Source organism: Solanum tuberosum, unplaced genomic scaffold, assembly GCF_000226075.1.
Source record: "Solanum tuberosum cultivar DM 1-3 516 R44 unplaced genomic scaffold, SolTub_3.0 scf00131, whole genome shotgun sequence".
Lineage (NCBI taxonomy): Eukaryota > Viridiplantae > Streptophyta > Magnoliopsida > Solanales > Solanaceae > Solanum > Solanum tuberosum.
Genome location: NW_006239054.1, coordinates 1,519,269 through 1,532,057, shown reverse-complemented (window position 1 = coordinate 1,532,057; position 12,789 = coordinate 1,519,269). Strand labels below are relative to the sequence as shown.

Sequence of the window (12,789 nt, the reverse complement as noted above, 5' to 3'; positions counted from 1 at the left end):
CCCCCACCCCCCCCCCCCCCCCCCCGCTCTGTCGCCTATTTTTGCTCCCACACTCCGCTTTTGTTTTGACTATTCTAAGCTAAACGACTTGACAGACAAATTTAGAGGTTCTCTCTCTCTCCTCTTTCTGCCTGGTCATGATATTTATCTCTCCATACTTTAATATCAGATACATATATATATACAAATATCTATGCACAAATATACCTATAAATGTATTAGTGCATATTTTGATACTAGATACATGTATCTATGCATATATACACTAAAACTAGATATTTGATACCAGATATACTGATAAAATTAACATTGAATACACGAAATGAAATTAATATTAGATATACGGGATGAAATTAATTTTGGATACACAGATACATGAAATTGATACTCAATACACAGATACATAAAATTTATGAAATTCATAATACATTCTAAAATATAAATACATAGAAGGAGAGGCAAGCGAGGAGCACCAATAAATAGTATGCTTTATGTTGTTTCCTCTAAAATAAAATATTACTAATATACAAAAGTATGTATTTTCCATGTCATGAGGAGAATAGGAAGCTTGGTGCTCCCTTCTTGGGCCCAAAAGAGCATTTGTTTTAGAGATATGGGCCCCTCATTATAATGCAAATATCCACGTGGCTGACTACTCCACGCTAAATGTGGGCTGGGCCCATCTTGAGTAGATAGCCCATTAACATACACAAAAATATATTAGTGGAGTATCCAAATTGGCAAGGCAAAAATTATTGATATTAAAAATTAGTTATACCATTCCACTTTCTCATGTTATGTACTACTGTTGTACGTTGCCATCTCAAGCATCCTCACTATCCAACTTAATTTGAATTCACGTCCGAAAAGTCATACGTAAAAATGAATTGCCCTTTAAAAAAATGACGGTATATTCACAATAATTTAGTAGCTTTTGATAGGAATCTTAACACTCCTAAACATTACAAGGGCTCCACCACCAACACAACAATGACATATCAGTGTAATTCTACAAGTGGTGTCAGAGGCAGGTAGGATATACGTGATCTTATTTATTCATTTGTGAGATAGAGAGGTTGTTTCCAGTAGATCCTTGACTCAAAAAGATGTAATCGATGTAGGATTAAAAGGAAAATAACGACAACATAATAGCAGGATACATAAAGCAAATGAAACAACAGCTAAGCGAGTAATAACGTTGAGGGCTCCGCCATTTATTTATTTTTTAAAATACCATTCGTGGGTATTTGTAGTGGCTAGATAGAAGTAAAGCTAGTTAATTAATTAAAAATATGGGTTGAAAAGTTTTTTAAGTATTGTTTAATTAAGGAAAATAAACTTAGTAATTATAATAATTATTCTTTCATTATTGGCCCATAAAGTACATCTTCCCCTATAAATTTGTCCTAAGCAACTACCAATTACAATATTCATTCAACCCCAACAAACAAAGCACAACACTTCAAAGAAAACACACACTCTACAACAACAAAAAAATCCATGGCAACTATAACTTCCACTTTATTAATTCAAGATTTCATGAAAAATTTACAATATTCAAGAAGACTACTTCTACCAGCCACCCCACAATACCACCATGACACCACCTTGGCACCAACAGATCTATCACAAGGGGACACCACCAATACATTTGATGCACATGTTGTGATGGTACTATCAGTACTATTATGTGCTTTAATTTGCTCACTTGGCTTGAATTCAATCATAAGATGTGCACTAAGATGCACTAGTTTGGTATCAGAGTCAGACTCATCCTCGATGTCTACAAATCTATCAGCAACGATAAAGCTGACAAATAACGGGATCAAGAAGAAAGCCCTCAAGATGTTTCCAATTATAACATACACTACTGAGTTGAAACATCCAGGGCTCGACTCTGAATGTGTCATTTGCTTATCAGAATTTGTTGCGGGAGAGAAAGTTAGAGTTTTGCCTAAGTGCAACCATGGGTTCCACGTCCGATGTATCGATAAATGGCTCAATTCACACTCTTCTTGCCCTACTTGTAGGCATTGCCTCATTGAAACTTGTCAAAAAATTGTCAATGGTGGTAGTTCTAATTCAAGTACAATTTCAAACCCTCAAGTAGCAGCACAAGAAATTATTATAAGGATTGAACCTCTACAACGTGAAGGTGTGGTATCTAACCATCAACATTAGGTATAAAATAGTTAGGTTGATTAGTGGCTAGAGTTCAATTGATTGATATGTTATAACATACAGTCAATTAGTAGCTTTCTAGTAATCAATTCAGTTGATTACAAGATGGAGAATTGAACCCTTATTAGTGAGGTGAAAGTTCAGATAGTCAACCAACTGAGTTGCTAAGATTCTCCAGTTTTTTTTTTTTTTTTTTAAATCTATTTTGAGGAAAAATTTAGCTAGGTTGCAAAAGCCAAAGGCCAATGCTCATGTAAGTTTTTAAGGGGTTTGTTAGTTTTGCAAATTGTATCATCAATTGTATATAAATGAAAATTTCTTTACTAAAGTTCTTTTTCCTGTTAGAAAAAAATTCTGTTGATTTATTTATTTAGGACACTATTAAAAGGAAAATCAAGGAGAATTAAATTTAACAAGTAGGGGTTTAATTATCTTTTAAAATATTCCATGATGAAGAATAAAGAAATGTTTGGAACAAATTATTGGAACCTCACGGGGATTGCTATTTCTAAATCCAATTATTTTTCCATTTTGGAATTTTCATTTTCTCCTACCACTTTAGCGGCATATTAACAAAGATTGCGCTAAAATCTTTGCAGAGATTAGTTAATTGTCATTGAATTCAATGTATCATTTACAAAACGTGTTAATTGCCTCTAAATATATATACAAATATTTTTAAGGTAATAATTTTAGCTTACGTATCAAACACAAGAAAATGAATAAAATCAAATTCACTTATTTTTCTTCCTACCGAGTACCGAACACGCCTTTTGTCGGTGTGGTGTGCGGGTTGGGGGTGTTGCATTATAATTTATAGTGATGATAAAATTGAATAAGTTTTTATGATACGATAAAATAAATTAATTAACTAAAGGAAAGTTCTTAACGATGGTTAAAATAAATTAAATACTATATTAAAATGAGATTGCAAAAATTAAAGAATATCTTGGAAGATTCCCAAGAACGAATTTAAAATTGTAGTATCACTGCACCAAAAATGATTTTTAGCAGCACTTAATTAACGGTAATAGCTTAATTGTCACTAAATATGTATTTTTACGGTAATTAGCACTCTTAGTAAATACTATTCCTAAAGCATATAGCAACATTGGATCCAATGACAATTAACTAGTCCCGGTAAACGCGTTAGCACTTAACATTCTATAACTAGAATTTCAATTTTATAAATTTTAAGTGATAATAAATGAGTCTAAATTTAATATTTATACATTTTTTATGAACTTATTAACACAAATATATTATTTAAACAAAGTAAATCGAATCTACATACAAGATACTAGCTCCGTCCCTAATAAGACTAATGGGAAAATTAAGGTATTAACTAGACAAGAATTTACTCTTATATTAATGTTATGTGAGTAGACAAATCACCAAAAAAGAAGAAATATAATTGCACTATATCAATTATTAAAGCAAAATAGCCAAGTCCACTAATAGATTTAGCCAGTGTTAAGGAGCAAAATTGGCTATCTCTTAATGAGAAATAATTTTTTTTTTTTAAGGAATTATTCATCATGTTTCAACTAAAATTGAGAAAAATAAAAGTTTTAAAGTCAACTCGTGTGTTTCTGCTATTGGGGTAAATTATTCCAAGAGGAAATCCACTTTCTAATAATTACTATATTTTAAGTATTTAAAGGTCTGTCTCACTTCTCACTATATTATCTAAAATAAACTATTTTTTTCATAAATATGATATCTTTTATTTACTAGGTATTTGGAAGAAATTAACAAAGTAATTAAATATATATTGAAGAAAGTAAATACTCTTTTTCTAGAGTTAAGAATAGTGTTCATAATGTGTTGCTCAAAGTCAACGTTTGAAGGCAAATTTCGTAGTGGGGCGTAGTGAAAATGTATTGATTACCATAAATGAATAAATAATTTAAATTTAATGAGTTAAACTATTTTTTAATTATAAAACTGCTTATACGATTGAAATAGGTCCGATAATTCATATCATATATGAAAATTGTTCAATTCTGTATTCAAGAAATTGCAATTCAAATCCAAATGGTTGTTTTTTATGATTGCTTTTTAAAGTTTAATTTCGAAATAATCTATTTTGTTGTTTTGAATTTTGAAATTATAGATTAGAATTTAATATTGTAGGAAGACATCAAATATATAAGTTTTGCGTTGAAAATGTTACTAGTTTTAATTGAATAACAGATGGTCAATCTAATTTTTATTTGAAAAAGTTATGGATATATACAGTTCAGCCAACTAGTTTATATTCGTCGAAATATACACAACATATACATTATCTTGTGTATAGATAACTTGAAACTTTGACTCATTTTCTTTATTCTTTAATCGAATCTGACTGCTTGACTGTTTTTCCCATCAAATATTCAGTTCCCAACCAAGTTCTATTTGAAAGGATTGAATATCGTAATTCATCTCTAGTATAGTCAAAAGAATGTATATTATATGTAGTACATATATATCCTTATTAGTATAAAATATACAATATATATACATTGTATATGTTTTATAAACTTATTAGTCTTAACTATTTAGGGCCATAACTATCCTATTTTATTTTTGGCTTGTTCTTTTAAGCCATCAAAATACGTGCTTTGGTAGCAAATTAAAATATAAATTTTGTAATCTTTATAGGCAAAATTATGTAGAATAACAAATGTTTAGCCTATATTAGGTATTATAGCTACAGTTTAAGAAAATTGTAATTCGCGGCTACAATTTCCCTAATTCTTGTTATTCGCCTGATTTTTTATAATTCCCCTAATTTGTATAAATCCATAAAATGTATAATTCGGTTTCTGATTGTATAAATTTAGAATTTTGTATATGCTTACCCTGGCTATTTGTATACGATTTATAAAAAATTCATAATAAATTATCATGTTTGTATATTGGCAAGCGAGATATACAAACAGAGTTTTGAAAATTCCTAAATGTATAAATACATAATTTATATATACTTACCATATTTGTATATTCGCAAGCGAAGTATACAAACGGGCTGAAATATACAAACCGCAGTCTCCATAGCAAACGAAACTATAGATATGGAGCGCAACTATCAAAACTATAGTTATAAAGCTTTATTATATCTATTATGTTCGTTATTTCTAAAATTTTCTCTCTTTTATACCTGCGACTCTACGGTAAAGGAAAAAGACACAATCAAAACTGAATCCAAATAGAGTGGCTTTAATTAATTCAATCAAATTATATAATCACCATGCTTAAGTATATGAAATGGGAGCTGAATAGGCATATGCACAAATGTCTTATCAATAACATATGGAGTAATATAGTAACTTGTGTCAAAAGGTAATTTTTGTTTTATGCAATTATAGTATATATGTTTTTGCATCCATATAGGTACTAGGGCAATTAGTACACTAGCAATATTGGATCGAAGGCTATAGGATAAATTGGTATAGCATGATATTGATAGTGTCTTGCACATACAACACAAAAGAAAATAAAAAAAAAAGTTTAGTTATGGACTCATCCACCCCTTTTTACTTATTAAATCGATAATTATTTTTTGATTAACCTAGCCTCCTCTTTTTCTCGAAACTAACAAAGAATAATACAAGAATATTCACATGTTGTCCATTCACTGTACGACTTTCGTCCTTTTAAGTGCTACACTTCACGACACATACACGTGAACAACGGCGGCGGAGGTAGAAGTTAATTGGCTGCGTGGATTCGATCGAGTCCAATGCTTTTTTTCCAGTTGTGTTGAAAATTTTATTAAATATAGAATTTAATTATTAATACTTGAATTCATTATTTTAAAATTCAAATCTCATCAAATTAAAATTTTAACTCCGCTTTTGCACCCATTTTAAAATGGAAGTGTCTATAAAGACAGGGTCTGAGAATAATTAGTACATGATACATAAATATGAGTTAAAAAAACTGTCTGAATTTGTCCATCTTTGCAATATTATACTGAACCATGACATTATATTTATGGTGCATTCCACATTGTTAAGAGTAAGGTTTATGTAATAATAATTAAGTGTTGAATGTTTGACGATACTTGCTTTGCACCAATATTTTCTAATTTAAAAGATGGTTGTGTATAGTAAAATTTGGGTTAATTAAAAAAAATTAAGTCTTCATTAGTTCCAATTAATTTGTGTGCCTTCCAGGCTTTTGGTCTAATGGTAAAAGCGCAACATGTGATGCGTAGATTTAATATATAATTTAAGTGAAGAAGGATAAAGAAGCGAATTTATTATCTATTTTTGAATCTAAACGATTTGTCTTATTATTTTGCATAATTAATAAGATTAGAATCTGTACGATTGATTACAAAAGCATTTACACAACAAGATCAAGCTGGATTTGTCTTATCTTTAATGTAATTCCTAAATGTCTAAAATGGATTCTGAAAATGATAAGATTGTACGGATTGCTCCCCCAACTCTCTGCGGAAGGTTTCGTAAAGGTTTCACAAAGAAATCTTCTGGAAGCCATATCACCAAAATATTCATGGGCTATTACATAATTTTTTTTTGAGTATATCGCTTAATTCCTGTAAATTGGTCCCTAAATGTCCAAAATGGACTCTAAAAATGGCGAGACTGTATGTATGGCTCCCCCAACTTCCTACAGTGGGTTCCCTACGCAAGGTTCTGTAATGGTTTCTCAAAAAAAATTTGTCCAGAAGCCATATCACCAAAATATTCATGGGCTAACACATTCGAAAAATTGATAAAACCGTCCAAGTCCAGTAAATTGGTCCCTAAATGTCCAAAATAGACTCTAAAATGGTGAGACTATATGTATTGCTCCCCCAACTTCCTACGGAGGATTACGTAAGTTTTTTTCCGAGCAAATTCTCATGAATACCCTCGCCTCCTCCTAAATCCTCCCCTCTGTGGCAGTAATATACTTGCTAACAGTTACTTAAAAAACGAACTTATCATTAAGGGAAATAAAAGTATATATAAAACAAAGAAAGAGAAATGTTTCATGTGTTTGTATTTTGCTTCAATCAAAAGAAGAAAAAAACAATGATTCTCTACTCTTCAAAGTTACGAAACAAAGGTAATATATGAGGATAATTAAATTGCTTTCTTTACAAATACTCATATGGTAAAATTAGTTTCTAAGTCATATACTTTTATGTCCATTATACATATAGAAGTGTCTACTACGTTTTCCACCATAGTGCTCAAGGATAAATATTGTACATTTTTAGCTGTAATTAATTAACGATAACAATTTAATTTTCTTTAAATATGTACTTTTAGCGGTAATTGTATATGTCTCTAAAGCCTATAGTGACATTGAATTCAATGTCAATTAACTTATGTCGATAAAGATTTTAACACTCTTTGTTAATATGTATATTTATTGCCGCTAAAAGCTAATTTTATTAAAATGTTAATTGAGTAACCATATGAGAAATCAATTTCGTATTTAACTTAATAAATTCAATTGAATTCACAATTTTGGTGCCTTAATAACTAAATAATGCTTCATTTTGTGATCTCTAATAACTTGGTTACTAAAAGAAGAAACAATAAATAGATAAAATAATCATTATAAAAAAATATAATCTTTAGCAGTAATTAATTAATGGAAATACCTTAATTGCCGATAAATATGTATTTTTAGGGGCAATTATCACTCTTTGTAAATGTCCCTAAAGCTTATAGCGACATTGAATCTAATGACAACTAACTAATACCAGTAAAGACTTTAGCACTTTTTGTTAATATACATATTTATTAGTGATATTATTAACGCTAAAAGTTGTTTTTGTTACGGTGAATAAAGGCAACATTGTTGTGCTTGCTTAAAAGATGAAGTGTTTCCAACATGCTATTGTTGGGTTCAATTATGTTCATTGATAAGACCATCAACAAAATTGATATAATATACATTAATTTAGTGTTAATATATAGAAAAGTAATGGTCCCAAACACTTATTTAATGTACTATATTTATATGGTAATGTAAAGTTCAAATGTTCATCTTTAATTAACAATAAAGCACATGGAAAAAGTCAGTAAATGGATTTATTTAGCTTTAATCTTCTATTAAAGAGAATAATCAAAATGTGTGCTGACCATGTCTGAAAAGATTGGTTACCCACTAATTTTGCCAACTTGATACACTCAAGTTTACCCCTACTTTTTTTATTGTAATTACTAAAGTGTGTGTTTGGGGGGGATCGTTGCTAGAGTTTGTTGGAGTTTCAGTTAGTTGTTAGAAAATCAGCGTTGCTTCGTTTGAGATCTCTATCGATTGTCATTTTAGGTGTTGGATTCCTCGTACACCAAATTTGAACCCGTGACATGCGTCTAATTTTATATGAGTTGATTTATTATTACTGGACTAAGTCTTTAAAGAGCAAGGAGAAAGGGTCTATCATGTACAGCTGTGTTATCTTTAATTAGTAGTATTAAATCAAACCTTTTGTTTACTTTGATTAAACAATGGCCTTTTTTTAATTAAAATAAAAAATAAAATTGCAACCTTTCCACATGAACACCTACCAAGACATAAATATATTATTATATGATTCACGCATCTTCCAGAATATTTTGTGTCTCTAATTAATTGCGGAGGCATTTGGACAACATTCTTTTGTTAAAGTTGGAAAAAAAGAGAATTCAAAGTTAAAATTGAGAAAAGGGTTTGTGACCATCAAAGGATATGATGCAGCAGATGAGCTTTCTTAATATGAGATTTCAGATTCGAATTCTAAGTATGAAAAGATCTTTGATAAAGAGTGTTGCCTTCCTCCTCTCTAAATAAGGTCCTATCACCTATGCGACATGAATTCGAATTAGTCAGACTCTAATGCAAATATCGAATACGACAAGAATTTTATTTTTTTTAAGAAAAGGTTTGAGAAAGTTAAGAAGTTGTGTTTGGTTATAACCGACTTAAATTTAGAAGAAAGTTAAATATTTGTGAATAAAACCTGATATTTCACTTGAAATTTGTCTTCAAACCAGTATTTTAGTATTCTATTCAAATTTCAGATACTTAAATTTAATATCTATATGTACTTCCACATTTTAATTTATAGTTTAACCCTCTACCTAAATTTAAATGGTAAGAGTAATACTCATGTTCAATCAAGTATATGCAAATATTCAAAAGAGTATTTATGTCAAAATGATATATTCTCTTCATTTCAAAATAAGTAGTTTTTAGCTTGATGAACTACACATTCTTAAAAAATAAGAATGTGCTTTTACTAATTCCTAAGAAAATCAAATTGATGATTTTTGGCTACGTAAAAAGGAGTAATTTTGAAACAAGAAGATCAATTCCTAAAACACCGCTTATTCTGAAAGTGGAGCAAGTATTCAACCACAAATTAATAGGCAATAAGATTTGTAGCATAATAATTTGTCTTTTTCTTTTAGTATTATTATTATTATTTTGGTTATAATTCCTTCTCGAAGTATAATGACACTGGTCCCAAAATTCAAAAGTGGAGAAATTTTTATAATTGAAAATACATTGGCCAAACAAGAAATGAGTTATCCATATGGCCAGTTTGTCCCATCACAAACAAAAGCCAAACTCAATTAATTCCCTCCCAAATTCAAATGAGACCACACATGTATTATGGCAAAGCTTTAAAGCCTCTGACGTTTGGCCGAAAACGCCATAAAGGATGTAGTACAGTGGATGAGCTTTTCACTTATCACTTTTCACATAACCGGAGGTTTCGAATTCAAACCCTGGATAGGAAAAAGTCCTTTGGCTTTGAGAAAAAAACGCAATGAAGAATAGGACAAACATCAATTGCAATAAACGAACAGATATGAAAATAACACTTCACCACAGAAAATTTAATCCCCACATGATCCACATAAACTACAAAGCTGATTTCAAAAGTCTGAAAATACTACAAAAATTCTCATTCAATAAATATCGACATATTTGTTCCCAAGATTTTTAAAAAAAAAGGTACCATAGGATAGCAAAACAAAGAAAATGAAACATAAAACCCCAACAAAATAATAAACAACAACACAATCACTCTCCGCAACTACAAACAACCTAAGAGTTCGAGTTCGAGTTCAAGTTCAAATTCACGAAGGGATATCTCCAGACAAAAGAGCCTTGCACTGGAAACATGAAATAGTATCAGCAGTAGTACAATGTTTTTAATTGCCCTTCTTTCATAGCCCCATCTCAAAGACTTGCCTAGCAGCAGACCCGAGTTCACTGTGGACGATAACATTAATAACTTTAGCAGGAAGAACATAAAAAGTAACTCGTGAACACAAGTAAAAATAGCAGCAGCACCTTAGAAACACTTCCTGTGGACAATGGATGGACCAGACTCATCGTACTCGCCCTTTGAAATCCACATCTGATTAAAACAAGTTTTAAGTTAGCAACAACTTGGTACAATATGCAGTTTAAATGGCAAAAGTATATGCAAGAGAAGATAAAAAAAAAACAAAGGCTTGCCTGCTGGAAGGTGCTAAGTGATGCAAGGATGGATCCTCCAATCCAGACACTGTACTTTCTCTCCGGTGGAGCAACAACCTTAATCTTCATGCTGCTGGGAGCCAAGGCAGTGATTTCCTTGCTCATACGATCAGCAATACCAGGGAACATGGTTGAGCCACCACTGAGCACAATGTTACCGTAGAGGTCCTTCCTGATATCAACATCACACTTCATAATAGAGTTGTAGGTAGTCTCGTGGATACCTGCAGCTTCCATACCAATCATGGATGGCTGGAAGAGGACCTCTGGGCAACGGAACCTCTCAGCACCAATGGTAATAACTTGTCCATCAGGCAATTCATAGTTCTTTTCAATGGAGGAGCTGCTCCTGGCAGTTTCAATCTCCTGCTCATAGTCAAGAGCCACATAGGCAAGCTTTTCCTTCATGTCACGGACAATTTCCCGTTCAGCAGTGGTGGTGAACATGTAACCTCTCTCGGTGAGGATCTTCATCAGGTTATCAGTTAAATCACGACCAGCAAGATCCAAACGAAGAATGGCATGTGGCAAAGCATAACCCTCATAGATAGGGACAGTGTGACTCACACCATCACCAGAGTCCAACACAATACCTGTCAAAAGACACTCATAATGTCAGATCAAAAACAACTTTCCAACAAGGGAAGATTTGGATCATGAGAGGACTAATACTAACCAGTTGTACGACCACTAGCATACAAGGAAAGCACAGCCTGAATAGCAACATACATAGCCGGAACGTTGAAGGTCTCAAACATAATCTGGGTCATTTTCTCTCTGTTGGCCTTAGGGTTGAGAGGTGCTTCAGTGAGCAGAACAGGGTGCTCCTCGGGGGCAACACGAAGCTCATTATAGAAAGTATGATGCCAGATCTTCTCCATATCATCCCAGTTGCTGACAATACCATGTTCAATTGGGTATTTCAAGGTCAAGATACCCCTCTTGGATTGAGCTTCATCACCAACATATGCATCCTTCTGTCCCATTCCAACCATAACACCAGTGTGACGAGGACGACCAACAATGCTAGGGAACACTGCTCTAGGAGCATCGTCACCAGCAAATCCAGCCTACATTTATACAATCAAATTATTCACCAAAAAAATCAGAAACATGTCAAGAATATAACAAAATACACTTCAAATGAAGTGTTCAACTATCACGACTCCGTCATTGAAAATCATAAAAGTAAAAAAATTAAGAACTGACCTTCACCATTCCAGTTCCATTGTCACAAACAAGGGGCTGAATATCCTCACCGTCAGCCATTTTCTATTCAACTGCCAATACAAACAACAGATTAATAAGCAATCTTAAATCCAGATACCGTAGTCAGCAAGATAAGTAGATGTAGGAATTACAGAATAAGATAATATCCCAATATAGATGTATCTTAAACCTCGGATGTTTAACCTATCGATCAATCATATCAAAATGACAATACATTGCATACTTCTCAATTAACATCCCAATATAGATAAGAGGGAAATCCAAAGTGAAAATATCTTAAAACTCTATGCTTCATTTATCAATCCAGCAAATCCAAATGACACTACTCGCATACGTCTCGCTCTATAACTTAGCTTCTCCTCAAATCCAATCGGAGACAAAAAATCATAAAAGCAAAACCCCTCAATCACTCCACACTCATTTTCAACTAAGCTACATCTCATTGATATATAAAGTAATCAGAAAGCCAAAAGGACATAATCAATTTCAGTTCCAACAAAAAGAAAGCTTTTTTCTTCTTTTACTTAACAAGATTTATTCATCAATCACCACAAGAGAGCTACAGAACACCATTCAAAACCATTTTGAACTATAATCAAACAGTAGATCAAGGTAAATCCATAGCAGATCAACCTCAAAATAGATCCACTTCATCAGATCCAGAATTATATTAGCTCAACCTTCAAATACCCAAGATTCACTACATCTAACTAGTCAATCCAAGAAATAAAAAATACCCATTTCACATAAACAAATTCTATCTCTTTTACCACTTTCATAGATCTCAAAACATAAACCCCACATGCATCTCACAATTTTCTTTGACATTTCACATAACTCAATCCATCAAAAATTCTAAAAAAAAAAAAAAAAAAAAAAAAAGGATAAAAAAAA

The 12,789-nt window shown here is 31.8% G+C and overlaps 2 protein-coding genes across 2 annotated transcripts in view; one reads left to right on the top strand and one right to left on the bottom strand.

Annotated features, from left to right (window-relative positions):
* Window positions 1-1,412: 1,412 nt before the first annotated feature.
* Window positions 1,413-2,297, top strand: LOC102579870 (RING-H2 finger protein ATL78). The gene has a single exon (XM_006350986.2). It carries the CDS (start codon window positions 1,501-1,503, stop codon window positions 2,179-2,181), a length of 681 nt encoding a protein of 226 aa, XP_006351048.1. The 5' UTR covers window positions 1,413-1,500; the 3' UTR covers window positions 2,182-2,297.
* Window positions 2,298-9,990: 7,693 nt separating this feature from the next.
* LOC102599168 (actin-7) overlaps window positions 9,991-12,789 on the bottom strand; it is a 3,135-nt gene continuing 336 nt past the window's right edge. Inside the window, exons 2-6 of the mRNA XM_006350963.2 lie at window positions 11,875-11,945; window positions 11,342-11,735; window positions 10,645-11,258; window positions 10,477-10,543; window positions 9,991-10,395 (exon numbers count right to left, since the gene is read on the bottom strand). Of these exons, the coding sequence (XP_006351025.1) occupies window positions 10,478-10,543; window positions 10,645-11,258; window positions 11,342-11,735; window positions 11,875-11,934 (1,134 nt within the window). The 5' untranslated portion in view covers window positions 11,935-11,945 and the 3' untranslated portion in view covers window positions 9,991-10,395; window position 10,477. The remainder of the gene's footprint in view (window positions 10,396-10,476; window positions 10,544-10,644; window positions 11,259-11,341; window positions 11,736-11,874; window positions 11,946-12,789) is intronic.

What these genes read in the sequence shown, in the direction of transcription:
- LOC102579870 (XM_006350986.2), top strand. Translation starts at nt 1,501, where the DNA reads ATGGCAACTATAACTTCCACTTTATTAATTCAAGATTTCATGAAAAAT.